Source organism: Gobius niger, assembly GCF_951799975.1.
Source record: "Gobius niger genome assembly, chromosome: 10".
Classification (NCBI taxonomy): domain Eukaryota; kingdom Metazoa; phylum Chordata; class Actinopteri; order Gobiiformes; family Gobiidae; genus Gobius; species Gobius niger.
In genome coordinates this window covers 26,176,419-26,190,679 of record NC_136861.1, presented here as the reverse complement: position 1 = coordinate 26,190,679, position 14,261 = coordinate 26,176,419, and the positions used below count along the sequence as shown (strand labels likewise).

General features: G+C 39.9%; 2 protein-coding genes across 2 annotated transcripts; one reads left to right on the top strand and one right to left on the bottom strand.

The window, feature by feature from the left end:
• Positions 1–10,797: 10,797 nt before the first annotated feature.
• coa3b (cytochrome C oxidase assembly factor 3b) lies at positions 10,798–11,734 on the bottom strand. The gene is made up of 2 exons (XM_079565006.1): positions 11,535–11,734; positions 10,798–11,133 (listed from the first exon to the last, which is right to left on the bottom strand). Exons 1-2 carry the CDS (start codon positions 11,701–11,703, stop codon positions 11,027–11,029), a joined length of 276 nt encoding a protein of 91 aa, XP_079421132.1. The 5' UTR covers positions 11,704–11,734; the 3' UTR covers positions 10,798–11,026.
• Positions 11,735–11,978: 244 nt separating this feature from the next.
• On the top strand, positions 11,979–14,135 carry rpain (RPA interacting protein). Its single transcript, XM_079564690.1, has 7 exons — positions 11,979–12,140; positions 12,244–12,438; positions 13,248–13,314; positions 13,392–13,509; positions 13,647–13,710; positions 13,788–13,928; positions 14,034–14,135. The coding sequence occupies exons 1-7, from the start codon at positions 12,069–12,071 to the stop codon at positions 14,061–14,063; spliced, it is 687 nt and encodes a 228-aa protein (XP_079420816.1). The 5' UTR covers positions 11,979–12,068; the 3' UTR covers positions 14,064–14,135.
• Positions 14,136–14,261: the final 126 nt, after the last annotated feature.

Sequence of the window (14,261 nt, the reverse complement as noted above, 5' to 3'; positions counted from 1 at the left end):
CTGTAGCCACATGACTTGAAGTGAAACACTTACTTCCTTCCCAGCGAACACTATATTTAGGCTCATCTCCTCCAGACCATTTCCAGGGAGCACTTGAATTCTCGCGATACAAACCGAGCCAGCTGTCCTGTGTGATGTCGTTATTGTCTCCTTCAGTCCTGATGGTGACCAGGTCAGTGTGGTGCTGCCTGCAGTAGTTCTGAGCTTCAGGCCAGGTGAGCGACTGAGAAATATGTACAATTCCTCGTAGACTCATGGCTCCCATCACCCAGAGCAGAGAGAGGAGGAGGAGAACCATCCTGTCCAAGGCGGACAGCCGCAAGAGACAAAAACAAAGGAGTGAGAATGAATATAACATGGAATAATAATCATAATCATATCACTAATAACTTCCCAGTTGTTGATAAAATGTTGAGCAAAATATGTATGTACAACTAACCAAATATTACACATGTTCCACTTTTGTCCGTTTGTTTTGTGTTTTTTGTTAGTTTGAGCATATATTGTTCAAATTAAAATAAGGTAAGGTTTTGTCCTTGAGGGAAATTGTAATTGACGACTCATCCATCCTTCAATGCTGCTGGCACAATCTGTAATGTTAAACTCACTTACCTTCAACTACCACCTCTGATTATGAGCTGAATGTGGATTCTTCATGTGACGCCCTTTGCTAGTGCAACTTTTTTATATTGTGCAGAAAATGCTTACTGGACCAATCCCAGCAGCCTGACTCGGCTATTATGAAAATTGCCTAATGATGTTAAGGATGAACTAAAATCATTTGCATAAAACGCTTTTTGTTCTTTAGAAGTCACTTGAAGGTTATGTTTTCTTCATAAGAGCTGTTCCTCTGTCTTTATGTGTGAAACCTACATTGTGCAGCCTGCCTTTTGGCCAAGTCAAGCCAAAAAGTTCCGCTTAGAAAGCCTTGATAGTAATCAGCCTATTAGTATATACTGTACACATCCAGAGCAGAGAGAGGAGATGAGGCATCCAGCTCATGTAGTTTCAAGTTTAAACATTAATGTCTTCTATGGAGAAGGGTTCATTTCTACATCATCTGTTTGCCTGCTAATGATTTTGAAACAGCATTAAAATTTTAGTTTGCTTTGGAAATCAGTCTTACTTTGTCACCTTTGAAGTAAACGCCTGTATCGTAGACTTCGAAACACTTGTTCTTCTCCGGAGCGGTCAAACAACGTGCATCCAAAATGTACGGAGGACAATGAGCAGGCTGCAAAATAATCCTGTGTAGTAGCTGTAGATGGTTTGTTTTTCAACAAAAACACCCCCAAAAGATATTTGAATATTCTCCCTTCAATAGTAAATGTTTATATATTAAGCAATTCAACTCACCGGATTTATTCATTCATTTATTCATAGTCACATACTCATTAAAGTTGTACATATAGACCTAGTATGTGCTTATGTATAGGTATAGGCCTATACGTATAAAAATTAAGAGCCCATTTTTGGATACGGCTCATACATGAATACTACATACATGCACATACATATACATAAAGTAATTGTGAATACTGTATCTCTAAACTGCTGCAGGTCTCTTGGTGCAGAGGAAGTTCTTTCTTTCATCACACTGCCTTATGCTGAGCTCGAGGGAGTTTGTATCCAGTGCAGCACAGTGGTTAACAGCAGGACAACTGTTAATATCACCATGATAGCCGTCCTCTCCACCGACCCACATCCACTGATCTCCCAGGAACCTCAGTCCAGTCCACACCTACAAACACACATGCAATTGAAGCACTGAAAATCCCCTGCACAACCACAGTCAGTGCCTCTGTCCCACCTGGTCAGTTTCCGCAGTTTGACTCATCTCTGCGGCATAGTAGTGGTCTTCAGTGGTCACCAGAGAGGCCAGGTCGTAGCTGTGGTTATTGTAGGCAGCTGGAGCAATCACCTCCATAGCTCTGCAGTGTACAAGCGCCTCCTCCCAGGTCTTTCTCTCCTTCACCAAAGACAATGTTTCATTAGCGCAGTAGAAACTGTACTGCTCGTGACAGAATTTTGTTCTCCATCTTCCTAGATCTCGCGGTTCCTTTTTCACACAGTCTTCGCCAAAGTCTGGGTCATCTACAAATGAAAGAATGCGCAGGAAAAGCATTGTGCCGCGAAACAAAAGAGACAAAAGTCACTTACCTCCAACCCATGAAATAGTGAAGTTGTTTGCCTCGTCTCCTTTGGACCATTTCCAGCGGGAGTAAGAATCGCTGCGATACAAGCCCAGCCAACCGTCCTGGACGATTTTACCATTGTCTGCATCATCTCGAATAGTGACCAAGTCCATGCGGTGCCGCCTGCAGTAGGCCTGAGCATCAAACCAGTTTAAAGATTGCTCCTGGTATATCAGAATTAGTTTGGCTGTGGCTCCCATCGCACAGAGGAGAGACAGAAGAAGCTGCATCCTCAACACCTTGTGAACAATGTGGAATGATAAAAAGAATCCTTTGTTTGTTTTGGATATATGCAGAAAGAATAAATGACCACATCAGAAATGAGTACGTACATGCTGAAATTCAAACCTTACCTATGTAAACGATAGAAAAATAAGTAAAGCTGCCACAATGGAATTATTCAATTAAGAGTTTCCTGGATGATGTGATGAACTTCTCCACATACAGGCTGCTGTGATGTATATGGTGATTGTTGATGTGAAAAACGCAGCCTGTTAAAAGAGCTTCTGATGGGAAGTCCAGTGGGTTGGATTGATTGGACTAATAATATTGTATATAATCACCAATCACAGCAGCTATGCCTCTCTGGATAAGTTTATGTAAAGAGGGTTTAACCTGTCTGGCATCTCCAGAATTAAGGAGTTTTGAATATGGCAGCTTTACTTCCTTTTGCATCTGTGACGAAGTTTTACATTTGTGTATTTTCGAGGTTTGTGTTGTGTTCAGGTGACATCTAAAGAGCCTATAGTTTAATTGTGAGTAACTGTTTAAGCGAAAAAGTCAGATTTATTTTCAATGACGCCATAACTTGCGTGAAACAAAATCATGTGGAATTCAAGATATTTCCACAGAAAATTCCCAGAAAGTGACATTAAAGTGCATAAATCAATGCAAAGTGCATAAGACAATCTTGATCTATTTTAATAATCATTTGCCACTTAAATATTTACTAAGTAACAAATTTCACTATAATTTTACTTAAGCAGCTAGAAGAAAAAAGTACGGTATGATGAAACTACTCAAAGCAGTACAATTTCTTCAAACAGTTACTCGAGTACATGTTTTTGAGTAAATGTAACTGAGTACTACCCGGCCTGCCTCTGAATTCAATCACTAACTAATGATCAGGGAAAACATTTGGCCATTTTTCTTTTCGGAAAAGTTTCTCTTATACGTTATTTTGGCACCTCCCTCCAACTGAAATATATAACCTATAACCAAAGCTCATATTTTAGTTAGTTTTCCAAAGGTTCATTTACCCCTATATGAGGAAATTATTTTGCAGACCAAAATAAATGAATAAATATTCTCAGGACTTAGTAAACTAAACCACACCCAAGCAGTACTAAGTAACTCATGCCCCTAGAGGCCATAAGTGCCACTGCAGGTGTCGTAGCAAGTTGCGTTTTTTGCTCATTAACTGTGGAGAGTAAATACTACAATGACAGAAAAGACAAAGGGAGAGAGGGATATTGTATATTGTGCCACAACCCAATTACACAATAGAGATATTTTTTGTCCCTCAAACTTGTCTGTGAACACAGCTTGAGTGGCGCTTAAGGGACCAGCAGCGTCAGCATCTCTGTGGGAAGTGAAAAATGGTATTGAGACTTTTAAAACAATGGTTGGAAAAGACGAAGCAGGGAATGCAAGTTCAGAAGTTCATGGGTGCAAATCATTCATAAGGAGGCAGTCTCATTGTTATTTTAGTGTTGTATTTGAGACAGAATTTATTCACTCCCCAATAGGATGAAACAGGAGATGAGAAAAGGCCTCTCTCTCAGTCGTTCACTGTGTCTTGTGCTTGACAGACCTTTATTGTCAGCCCCATCTTTCCTTTACAGGGTTAAGAGTGGCTGCCCCAATCACAACTCATCCTATGGCTCAATTACATTTCGAATACTGTATGGAAAGTGACCTCATGTCTGTCATTCAAAATCAGAACGATCACGCAGTAAATTGGCGAAATAGTAAAATGGGTTATTTATGAAGCATTGTCGGCATGTCGAGAGCTGACGCTGTTTCAACATTTGCGTGGTGCATTGATTGATGAAAAAATGATTCGATTATTCCAGGATTTGGACCACACTCGGACTCTTTTGTCCTTTAACATGAAAACAAAGACAGTAGGCCAACACAAGTACAGCTCACATAGTCAAAACATCCATGTCTTTCTAAATGTAACATACTATATGTAGACACTGAATGGAATATACTGTACAAGAAGCGCACAACCGTCTCATCATTTTGTGTTTGCTGTCGTATGATGAAGCAAGAGATCAGAATTTAAATGGGCTAAGACTGAGTTTGAGTTGTCAATGAAGCCAGTCCAGCCCTGACCAGGAGGAAGCCAACAAATCTAATCTGGATCATTTCAATCGTTCATGCGTCATGGACAAACAAAGCGCAGCATTTGCCTGCTGTCTGACTTCAGCTCGTATATTTTCACAGCAACAAAAAGCCAATGTATTTTAAGTTGCACAATGTCATGAAAGTATAAGAGTGATATGATGAAGGATCAAAGAAGGCATCGTTATTGTCTTCTTTTTAGCCAACTACGGCCAGAAAGATGGAAACTTAAGTCTCTTGTGTAATCCTCATCAGGGAAATAGCTCCTCGCAGGCAAACAAATCACTGAATTTGACTGCATGTCTTCTTTGACAGACAGTGGCTATGTGCAAAACTGGTATCCATGGATCCATCAAGTTTGAAAGACCTGTCTACAGTTCTGGCAGGTTTTATGCAAAGTTGAAATGGTTTGACAAAATGTGACACAAATAAATGTCACTATCACTATATCACTATGTTCCTGGCCCGTTGTTTCGCTTCACTGTGTTTCACAAACCAATATCACCATTAGAATTAATGGTAAAGCAAATAAAGAAAAGAACGGGGCCGCGTTTGTTTTGCCTAATGTGCAAGAGATGACTGAATTTAATCATCGGAATGTTTCCATTTGCTCTTATATGTATTCACCTTATTCCGGAAGTTATCTGTCAACATGGGCCTGGAGAAGTCCACATAAAATCAGTCACTACACGAAAACAAAGCCGTTTTTAGGCCGCGCAGAGAAACAGTGCAGTGTTGACTTGTTGGTGCAAATGAACATTGGCCATTTTACACAAATCAATCGTCTAAACATCAGATTTGAGCAGAGAATACTTCCCCTTGTTCTCCGTTTAAGGTGAATAAATTGTCATATTTTTCATGGTGTTGCCATAGCATTGGTTTGTTTTGTTTATCTGTTCTTGGTGTCTTATTCTGACATGTCTTTTTGGTCTTTGTGATTTTCTGTTTTACTTCCCTCATTACCTGCCTGCCCCGCCCTGATGGGTTTCACCTTTGCCCTGTTTCCTCCTGTATTTATACCCCTGTGTTTCCCTTGTCCTTTGTCTTGTCATTGTCTATGTCAGCCCTGGTTTGTTTAAGTTTTGTCTCTGGATTTAGTTATTTTGGTTTTCATCGTTGTCAGTGACGCATGACGGTGCAATAGTAAACCCCTATCGTGACTTACAGAAACACTATTTTACATACTCATTTAACTTGAAAAACGCTCAAGACCAATGCAGATTTCATTTCACAGGAGGGCAGGGCCAGCGATGAAAGTAGAACTCAGTGTTTTTCATTGCTATTAAAGGGGCTAGATGCAAGTTGGCCATTGTATGCTCACGACTGCCACCTCAGGTCATACATGTAACTGCACCTTCTATGTTAAGCTCGTGCATGACGGCAATTCAGACCCGAAGTCACAACTTTTTGAGTGACTTTAGAGGCAGTTGTGGTGAACAGGTCTGAGCTCATTCTACACATTAGGACATTGTTGGAACATGTAGGCTAGAAGAAAATACATAATTCTAAGTCCCTTTAAGTAATCATTCCCTATTATTCCCCTCGGTGTAAAATGTTTGACAATTTTGTGGATGTTCTGAGGCATTATCTGTCAGTCCATTGCAGTTTTGCTGATGACAATATGCTGAGAGCCCAAAATACCCGAATACAGGTCTGTTTCCTTCTTTTCTCAGTTAAAGACAGACCAAAAATAAGCTGTTCTTATTTTACTTAGGCAAAGTCTGTAAAGGATTTGGACACGGAGAGACATTTTAAACACTTTATCGTATTTGAGTATCTGAGTCTGATCAATAAAACATAGATCAGCTGAACAGATGCAAAGTATTTAGTGGTGTCACAGCAGAAAAAAACTTTATATTTTGTTTTGCAAGTAGGCGATACAGTGACAAAGAGGCTGAAGAGCAAGTAGAGACATTCAACAATTTATCAAAGCCAGGACTTGAACTCACTATGCTGAGGTTGTGTCTATTACAATGGTGTACGGAATCAATTTTTGTGCTGATCTATTTATCTCAAGCCTCCACACTTAAGATGATCAAAGTATATTAGTTGGGGGAGACCGGGGCTATTTGTCACATTGTTTTTTATAGCCACACTAGAGGGCGCTGTGTGCTGGTACTGATATATATGTAATGGTATTCTTCTTCTCTTCCAATTATCATTTCCCTCATTTGAACTGAAGACATGAGGAGAGGATACATGTGAATTGTTTTTTTATGGCTTTTATGGGGTTGTTTTTGTGATGAGAGCTTTCCTTTTGTTAGTGCCATAAACAAATACAGTGATCTGAAAGACAGAGACGTTAGCTTTGATTTGAGCCGTTTTAGAGCTAACACGCTAAAGCCGTTTGTTAGCTAGCTTACACTGTTCATGAAATGGACACTCGGGGTTAGTTGTCACATGGACCGAGGGGTTATTTGTCACATGGGGTATAAATGGTGGGACACTTTTTCTCTCTCGTGTGTAATATGTTTGCATGATCAGTGAACTGTAGAAATAAAAAAAAGTGTGACAAATAGCCCTGGTCTTGTTTAGGAACATCAGATTTTCATGCAGAGAAAAAAGAGCTCCACATCACATTTCCTGTTGGCAATATTGGCGGTGATGTTCTTCTCCAAAGTGCCACAGCGGTGAATGGTGGGACAGTTTGGCAAATGGTCATAAGAATGTTGCCCGTTGAGCCACAGCCACTGATCTCCCAGGTACCGCTGCCCAATCCACACCTATTAAACACAAAGTAGCAAAATATAGCACTGAAGTATGGTGAAAAGGATTGATGTAATAACTTTGTACCTTCTTGAAACCACCCTGAAAAACATCTTCATAGTAAACATTAGAGATCGGAGAGGCCAGCCCGTAGCGGTCGGTGTAGGCTGTTGGTTGATGCTGTGCCAGATCTCTGCAGTAATACAGAGCCTCCTCCCATGATTTCTGCTCTTCCACTAAGATCACTTCATGGACGCAGTAGAAGGGTTCTTCAGAATCACAAGGGTGCCTGTGCAGTTCTCTCTCACCTGGCATCTTCAAACCACAGTGCTGGAAATCATATGTCTCTCCTATTGAAAAAAAAAAAGATATGAGCACTGTGCTACCTAAAAGGCATGCTAGATTTCTTTTCTTTTATTAGTTTCATTTAGAGTCTTTGCATGTAATCTTTAAATTAAGGGAAGAATGAAAACAAAGCATTACCAGGAGCCCATGACCAGAAGTTGTAATCCTGCCCATCGGACCATTTCCACTGCCAGTTTCCCAAACTTATACGTTTATATCGAAAACCGATCCAGCCTTCGTCCTTGATCTCGTCATTCTCAGCCTGGTTTCTGATGGTCAGCAGGTCTGTGTGGTGCAGTCGACAGTAGGCCTGAGCTTCAAACCAAGACTTTCCTTCAACAATTCTGTGTACGATCCTCTTCAAAGCTGAGGCCCCCACACTGAGCAGCAGAAGGAGCAGAAGAATCCTCATTTTCTGTACCTGAAATAAACATGATTCACTTTTGAAGGGGGGGCCTGGTCATCGAAAACTTCAGAGGTTAAAATCCAAAAGAAAGCTTCTTTATTTAATGTTAGATGGCATATGATGATAATGATAAATAATGCATTAAACCTCAATGTATCTGCATCGATCAACATTGTTTGTATTCTGAAAGTTAAAAGCATTTTAACCATTACAACATGTATTTATTATTGGGTTCTTGACTTTTTAGAGAAATCAAAGAGTGAGAGTTAATGGTGAACTCTCTGACCAGCGCACTGTTTCGACGAGCTCACCCCGAGGTTCTCTCACCCTTGTTGTTTATATTGTACACTTATATCAGAGTGATCATGAAGCCAGAATCATCTTAAAATATGCAGATGACTCGGTTATTGTAAGTCTACTTCACAAAAATGAAAGTCAGCATGGCCCAGTTGTTGAGGACTTGTCAAATGGTGTGATGAGTCGTATCTTCTCTTAAATGTTGCATAAACAAAAGATATGATCATTGACTTCAGGAGACGTGCTCTCCCACATGATATAACATATATAAAGGGACAACCAGTGGAGTGTGTGGGGTCCTACAGTCACCAAAGACACTGAGCATCCTTTGAAGTTTTGTTTGCTTCCATCTGGGCGTAGGTTTTTAATGCCAATAAACCATACAAACCGTTTTAAGAAAAGCTTTCTTCCCGCTGCCATTTCCTTGATGAACAAGTATCTAATCACCCTTGACACGCCTATCTTTGTTTTTGTCCAGTGGCTTAAATGCCTGTTGTATCTTTGGCAAAGTACCTGAGCACTTACAAGCTATATATCTAAATATGTATGTGATGTTTATCTGTGTAAGACAAATTTACCTACGGGTACAAATAAAGCAACCTAACCTGACCTAACCTAATCATAAGTTTGTATAGCCTATTTTGTGTGTGTTTTTTACAGTGCTACAGTTCAATGTTACTGTGTGCACACACAGAGGCAGCCAACCAAACTAATTTTAAACATGGTATGTGCTTCTCATGGATTATGACCAAAAACAAATCTTAGCTTATTTTTCCCGCTACTTTTGACTGCTGAACCAACATTCACAAAACAGCTAATTGTGAACTACCTTAAGCTCCTCAAAAAGGGCCAACGCTAAAACATGCAAAATTGTAAAAACTACACCAAAATTGCAGTTTTACTACTCACCTCACACAACAGTTGACATGGTGAAATGGGTTGTAGCGTGGCTCATAAGTCAGTACAGGTGTTCTCAAACAAATCCAAACAGTCAATGCAGAAAAGCAGCCGGATGATGACGGCCATATAGGGCCACATCACTTTGCAAATAGTCAAAATAACAGAATGTTTCAGTGTAGCACGGCTTATTTCCATGGCTCATTTCCACCCAATGTGCTTCAAAGGAGTGCATATCAGTGTTAAGATGCACTTTATTATGGAGGACCGCCAAAACAATTAATATATACATTAATTTCAATGAATTGTCATACTTATTTGAATAAAGATAAACATGTAAATATGTATCCACAATAAAACTCTTTTCTTTACACCAAAGTTCAGCCATAAGGATCTTAAAGGAATAGGCCACCGTTTTTACATACTGAGATAGCTAAGGTAAGAACACATCTCAGTATGTAAAAACGGTGGCCTATTCCTTTAAGTCTCATGGGTTGTTTTGGCCATAGTGGCACTGCCTCATTTCAAAACACAGCTCGCTGGTTTCGTCCAATGAGATGCGTTAAGGTCACCTTGGGCCAGCTGGCTGGGTGTAACCCCGTAATCCCAGTCTTCTGATTGGTTGAAGGGTTCGTTTTTTTTTTTATGGAGCACGGGTTCGATTCCCGGACCGCTCAGGCCTTTCAGTGTGGAGTTTGCATGTTTCTCCCTGTGTCTGGATGGGTTTTCCTACAGGTGCTCCGGTTTCCCCCACCAACCAAAAACATGTACAATAGGTTAATCCTCCAGCCAGGTGATTCTGACCATCAGCCTGGCTCGACAGATGGGTCCCCGGGCGCTGCACAGCTGTCGCCCACTGCTCCTTTTGGGTTGCCCCCATTAGTATCGAAGCATGGGTCAAATGCAGAGGACACAAGTAGGTTTTATTGCCATTGTTTTGAACAGATTCACAACTAGGAATTTTACTCTTTTACGACCGTTAAATGGCGCCCCTTAATGGTTAAGTACACCTTAACCACCTCTTAACTTGAAGGCCTACGCAGAGAGCTCTCCGTACTTGGCAACAAAGGGCAAAACATAATAATAATCAGATTGGATGACAATATAACATCACAAAACATAGAGAAAACAATATTTAGAGCTAGGATAGAACATGATTTTATTGATTTATTAATATATTAGTTTATCTTTATTGTTTTGGCAGTCTTTATAGCTCCTGTAGGAAATTTCTCTGAAGGCTAATGGTTAAAATCACCTGACTGGAGGATGAATACATGTTATGAATACATGTTTGAAATCTCTCTCAAGATGTAAGTACTCAAGAGACTTGTACATACTTACTACCAGGCAGTGTTTAATGTTCTATCTGATCCCTTTATTTGCATTGACTGTAGGTCATTCTGGGATAGTCTAAAATTTGAATGAGGCAAAACACCCAAGGCTAATTTATATGTAAAGGTTTGTATTTACAAAAAAAAAAAAAGGGAATTTATTTTTCTGATATCTTCCTCGCTGTGTAATAAAAAAACAGGCTCTATTACAACAACTTTCAAATAGGGTTTTAATACATGACTGAAAATTTACAGCATCCATTAGTCCATTGTCAATATATCTTTCTTGTCTGACTTTTTACAAGAGCTTAAACATTAATCTTACATGTGAAGTAAGATGAATCGCTGTAGCCTCTTATTTAAATAGCGCTCACAGGAAAAGATCATCGTTACAACCAGAGCAGCACAGAGTTTAACACAAATACTCAATAATAGTTCAATGATCACCATGTGAGTGTAGCACAACAGAACAGTCCTTTGGCCATGTGGCAGCCTCTTAATTAAGAGTTTGCTCCAGTGCGAGGCCCTCGCATGATATGGATCCGTGCTTCATCGTCTATTTCATCCATGATCTTCTCCTGTTTCACTGAAAAAATGGTGTAGCTGACTGCATACCAAGACGTTAAAGAAAGATCCATAACAGGCATATTCTATCTTTGTGAAATAGTCCCAAATAATGTAAATGGTGCATACATTTACAGAGCGCTTGGCAAGGGTTTCAAAAATAATCCAAGTTGTTGTATCAATTACAAATGAGGTGTTTTTGTTTTTTTATCAAAGGGACCACACAGCACTATATTGCTCTATTTGAGTCAGTTTACAATATATTTAATACCAGTAGGAAGCTTCTACCTAGCCCACATTGGCTGTGTGTGACTAAATCAGATCCACCAAACCTCCCCATTGTAAGGGACATTTAACCAAAAAGTGGCTTACACCATGAATAACAATAAAGACTAATACGTCTTATCACTGTATGTTGTTGATGGGACTTTAGCTGAAGGATACACATGGAGATGACAAAGGCTCCGATGGTGAGGCCCGTCAAGACGTTACGGCGCCGTATACGAGCCCCATGTTTCTGCCAGAAGTCCAGTTCCTTTCGGCGTGTTAAAAGCTGTTTTTGTGCCGCTGTGAGGGTCATTTTTGACTGCTCTTGTGCTCCTTGCTCCGCCATGTTTGTTTAGGTAACCTGCTGCCTAGCGCAAAGCCGCTCCGGCCAATGCTGCCATCTACTGGTGTGGAAAGGGCAGTGTCCATTAACAAGCACAACATTGGATATAACACTGTGTTTAGTGAAATTTCATCAAGTACGGTCAAGGTCCGTCTAAGCAAGCATATGTGCTACAGTCAGGCTGCAGTGGATACAGCGAGACATGTCATAAAAGCCACTATGTTGAATTTTTAATGATGTTGTTGTAAAACTACATCACCCACAATGCAACGCGCACTTCAACTTCCGAGGCGCGGGGTTAAAAGATGGGTTGTTTTGTTTTTGCTGCCGTCTGATTACAGAAGAAGTAGCAAGTTTACCGCCGGGCAATGGATGCTTTATTTAGACACCGTTCACTTTTTAAGGCCACCACCCCGCCATGGAAAGAAACATACCGAAAGGTTGGGAATAACTTTTAAACGTTTGACTTTGCGGTGAACTTTTAAGATTTGTTAGCGGTTTATGCTAATGCTCGTGTGTTATGTTTTTGCTGTGCCTGGTCAGCGCTGTGTGGACAGACTGAAGAACAGCCGCTCCAAACTGCTGGAGCGGTACCGACAGATGGGGGACAGCCCACAGTGTAAGGGCTCAGCGGGGTCCATTATCGTCCAGGAGGTGATGGAGGAGGAGTGGAGCGCTCTGCAGGCAGAAAACCACCACCCACTGCCCCTTCTGTGGGGGTCCGATGGAATGGCAGGGGTCAGTTTCACCTAATCCTGTGTGATTTCATATGCCAGCATTTCTTTCCAAATTCTTTTGTTAAATATGGGGGTGATTTTTATTTGTTTATTTTTTTACCTGACTAATTGTGGCTGTCTTGATATTTAATGGATTTTAAGTTACGTGTACCAACACATGTAGGAAAAGGACACAGGAACATGAACAGTAAACTGCAAATAACTCCACAGTTACCATGGAGATCCGCCATCTTTGGAGCTTGTTTGCATACATTTCCATTGACTAACATTAGCCAAAAACAGTATAAAAAGTGGAGAAAAAAAGCCATGGAACAACTCCATCAGCTGCTGGGTTACTGCTGGTAAATGCATCTAACACACTGTGGTGTCCATGTGTTTTAATGTGAACAATAACTCCAGTATTTTAACTTTTAAAATCTTCTCCATTAGTTTACAATTGCTGCTAATCCCATAATGCTTAGCAATGTGACATCACATTCCCGAACTCTATTACAAAACATGCATGTATCGATCTAAACCCGGGGGTTATTGGCATATACATAATTACACAACATTGCCATTAAAATAGGTTGTACTCTAGGCAGAGACTTCCTTTTCCACACACTTCTCCAGCTCCCCCAGAGGAACGACACATCCAGGGATGTGACGCCACTCTTTCTGGGTACACTCAACGCTATAGGTGAGCGTAGGAACTTGGGTTGAGTGGAGAATCTCTATCAGCTCCTTCTTTGAAGTGAATCAATCTGTTACAATGACGGTTAAACGGCAGAGGCCACTCCACTCCGATCACTGTTTGTTTTGCTTTCGTAGATGCTTATGAAGGAATATGACGAACTGGCAGTGCTTGAAGAAATCCAGCAGGAGCTTTTGTCCCATGGTAGTAACTTTATAATGAAATATATTTTCCCCAGTTCCAAGAATTAAAGCCAACATGTTGTTTGTAAACTGTTACAGAAATGTCCATAATTGAGGAATTTGAGAAAAATGTACAGTTTGAACAACAATATATATCTTCTGTCGTGGATGGAATGGATGAGGATGTGGAGCATATAATTTGCCCTGTTTGTCATGTGTAAGTATTTAGAAAATGTTTTCATCACTTACAATGGCAGAATTATTACTACTGTCAGCTGAATCTCAAATTAAAGGGTTCTCTTTAACATTTTGACTTTGACTGCTGAGTAATAGTTCTGCGCTGATGTCTTTCAGGAACAATTTGACCATAAATAATATCTTTATATCTTGCCCGTGCGGTGTATACATTAATACTAAGGTAAGGGGTATTTGATATAAATAACCATTTGTGTTAAATTTATTAACTTGACATGTTGTACAATCTTCCAACTGTAGAGTCGTAATGTCACTTCAGACGTTCTAAAGCACCTGCTAGAATCCCGAGTTTCAAAGCACATGGAGGAGTGCTTTCACAATCCCATCTTTTCAATGGCCCCTAATGCAGACAGCCCCCCTAACCTCATGATGAGCTGTCAGGTAATCATTACGAAAATCTGTGACATCAGAAAGTTTTGTTATATTTTGAAAGTGAGTGACTTTTACGATGACACTTGTATCACAGATACTTTTTTATCTTTTCAGGCTTGTGATTATTTATCTGTTATCCTTTAAGAGACTGTTTGTTACTTTTACAGTGTATTTTATTGGAATATGATTTGAAATAAAGACTATTTTAAAAATAAAATCTGTTACAATTTGTTTTACATGCACTTTTGTGAATTGTGAATGTGTTCATCCTGGATATAATAATAATAATAATATATATATATATATATATAATTATATTATTTTATTTTATATTTTATTTCT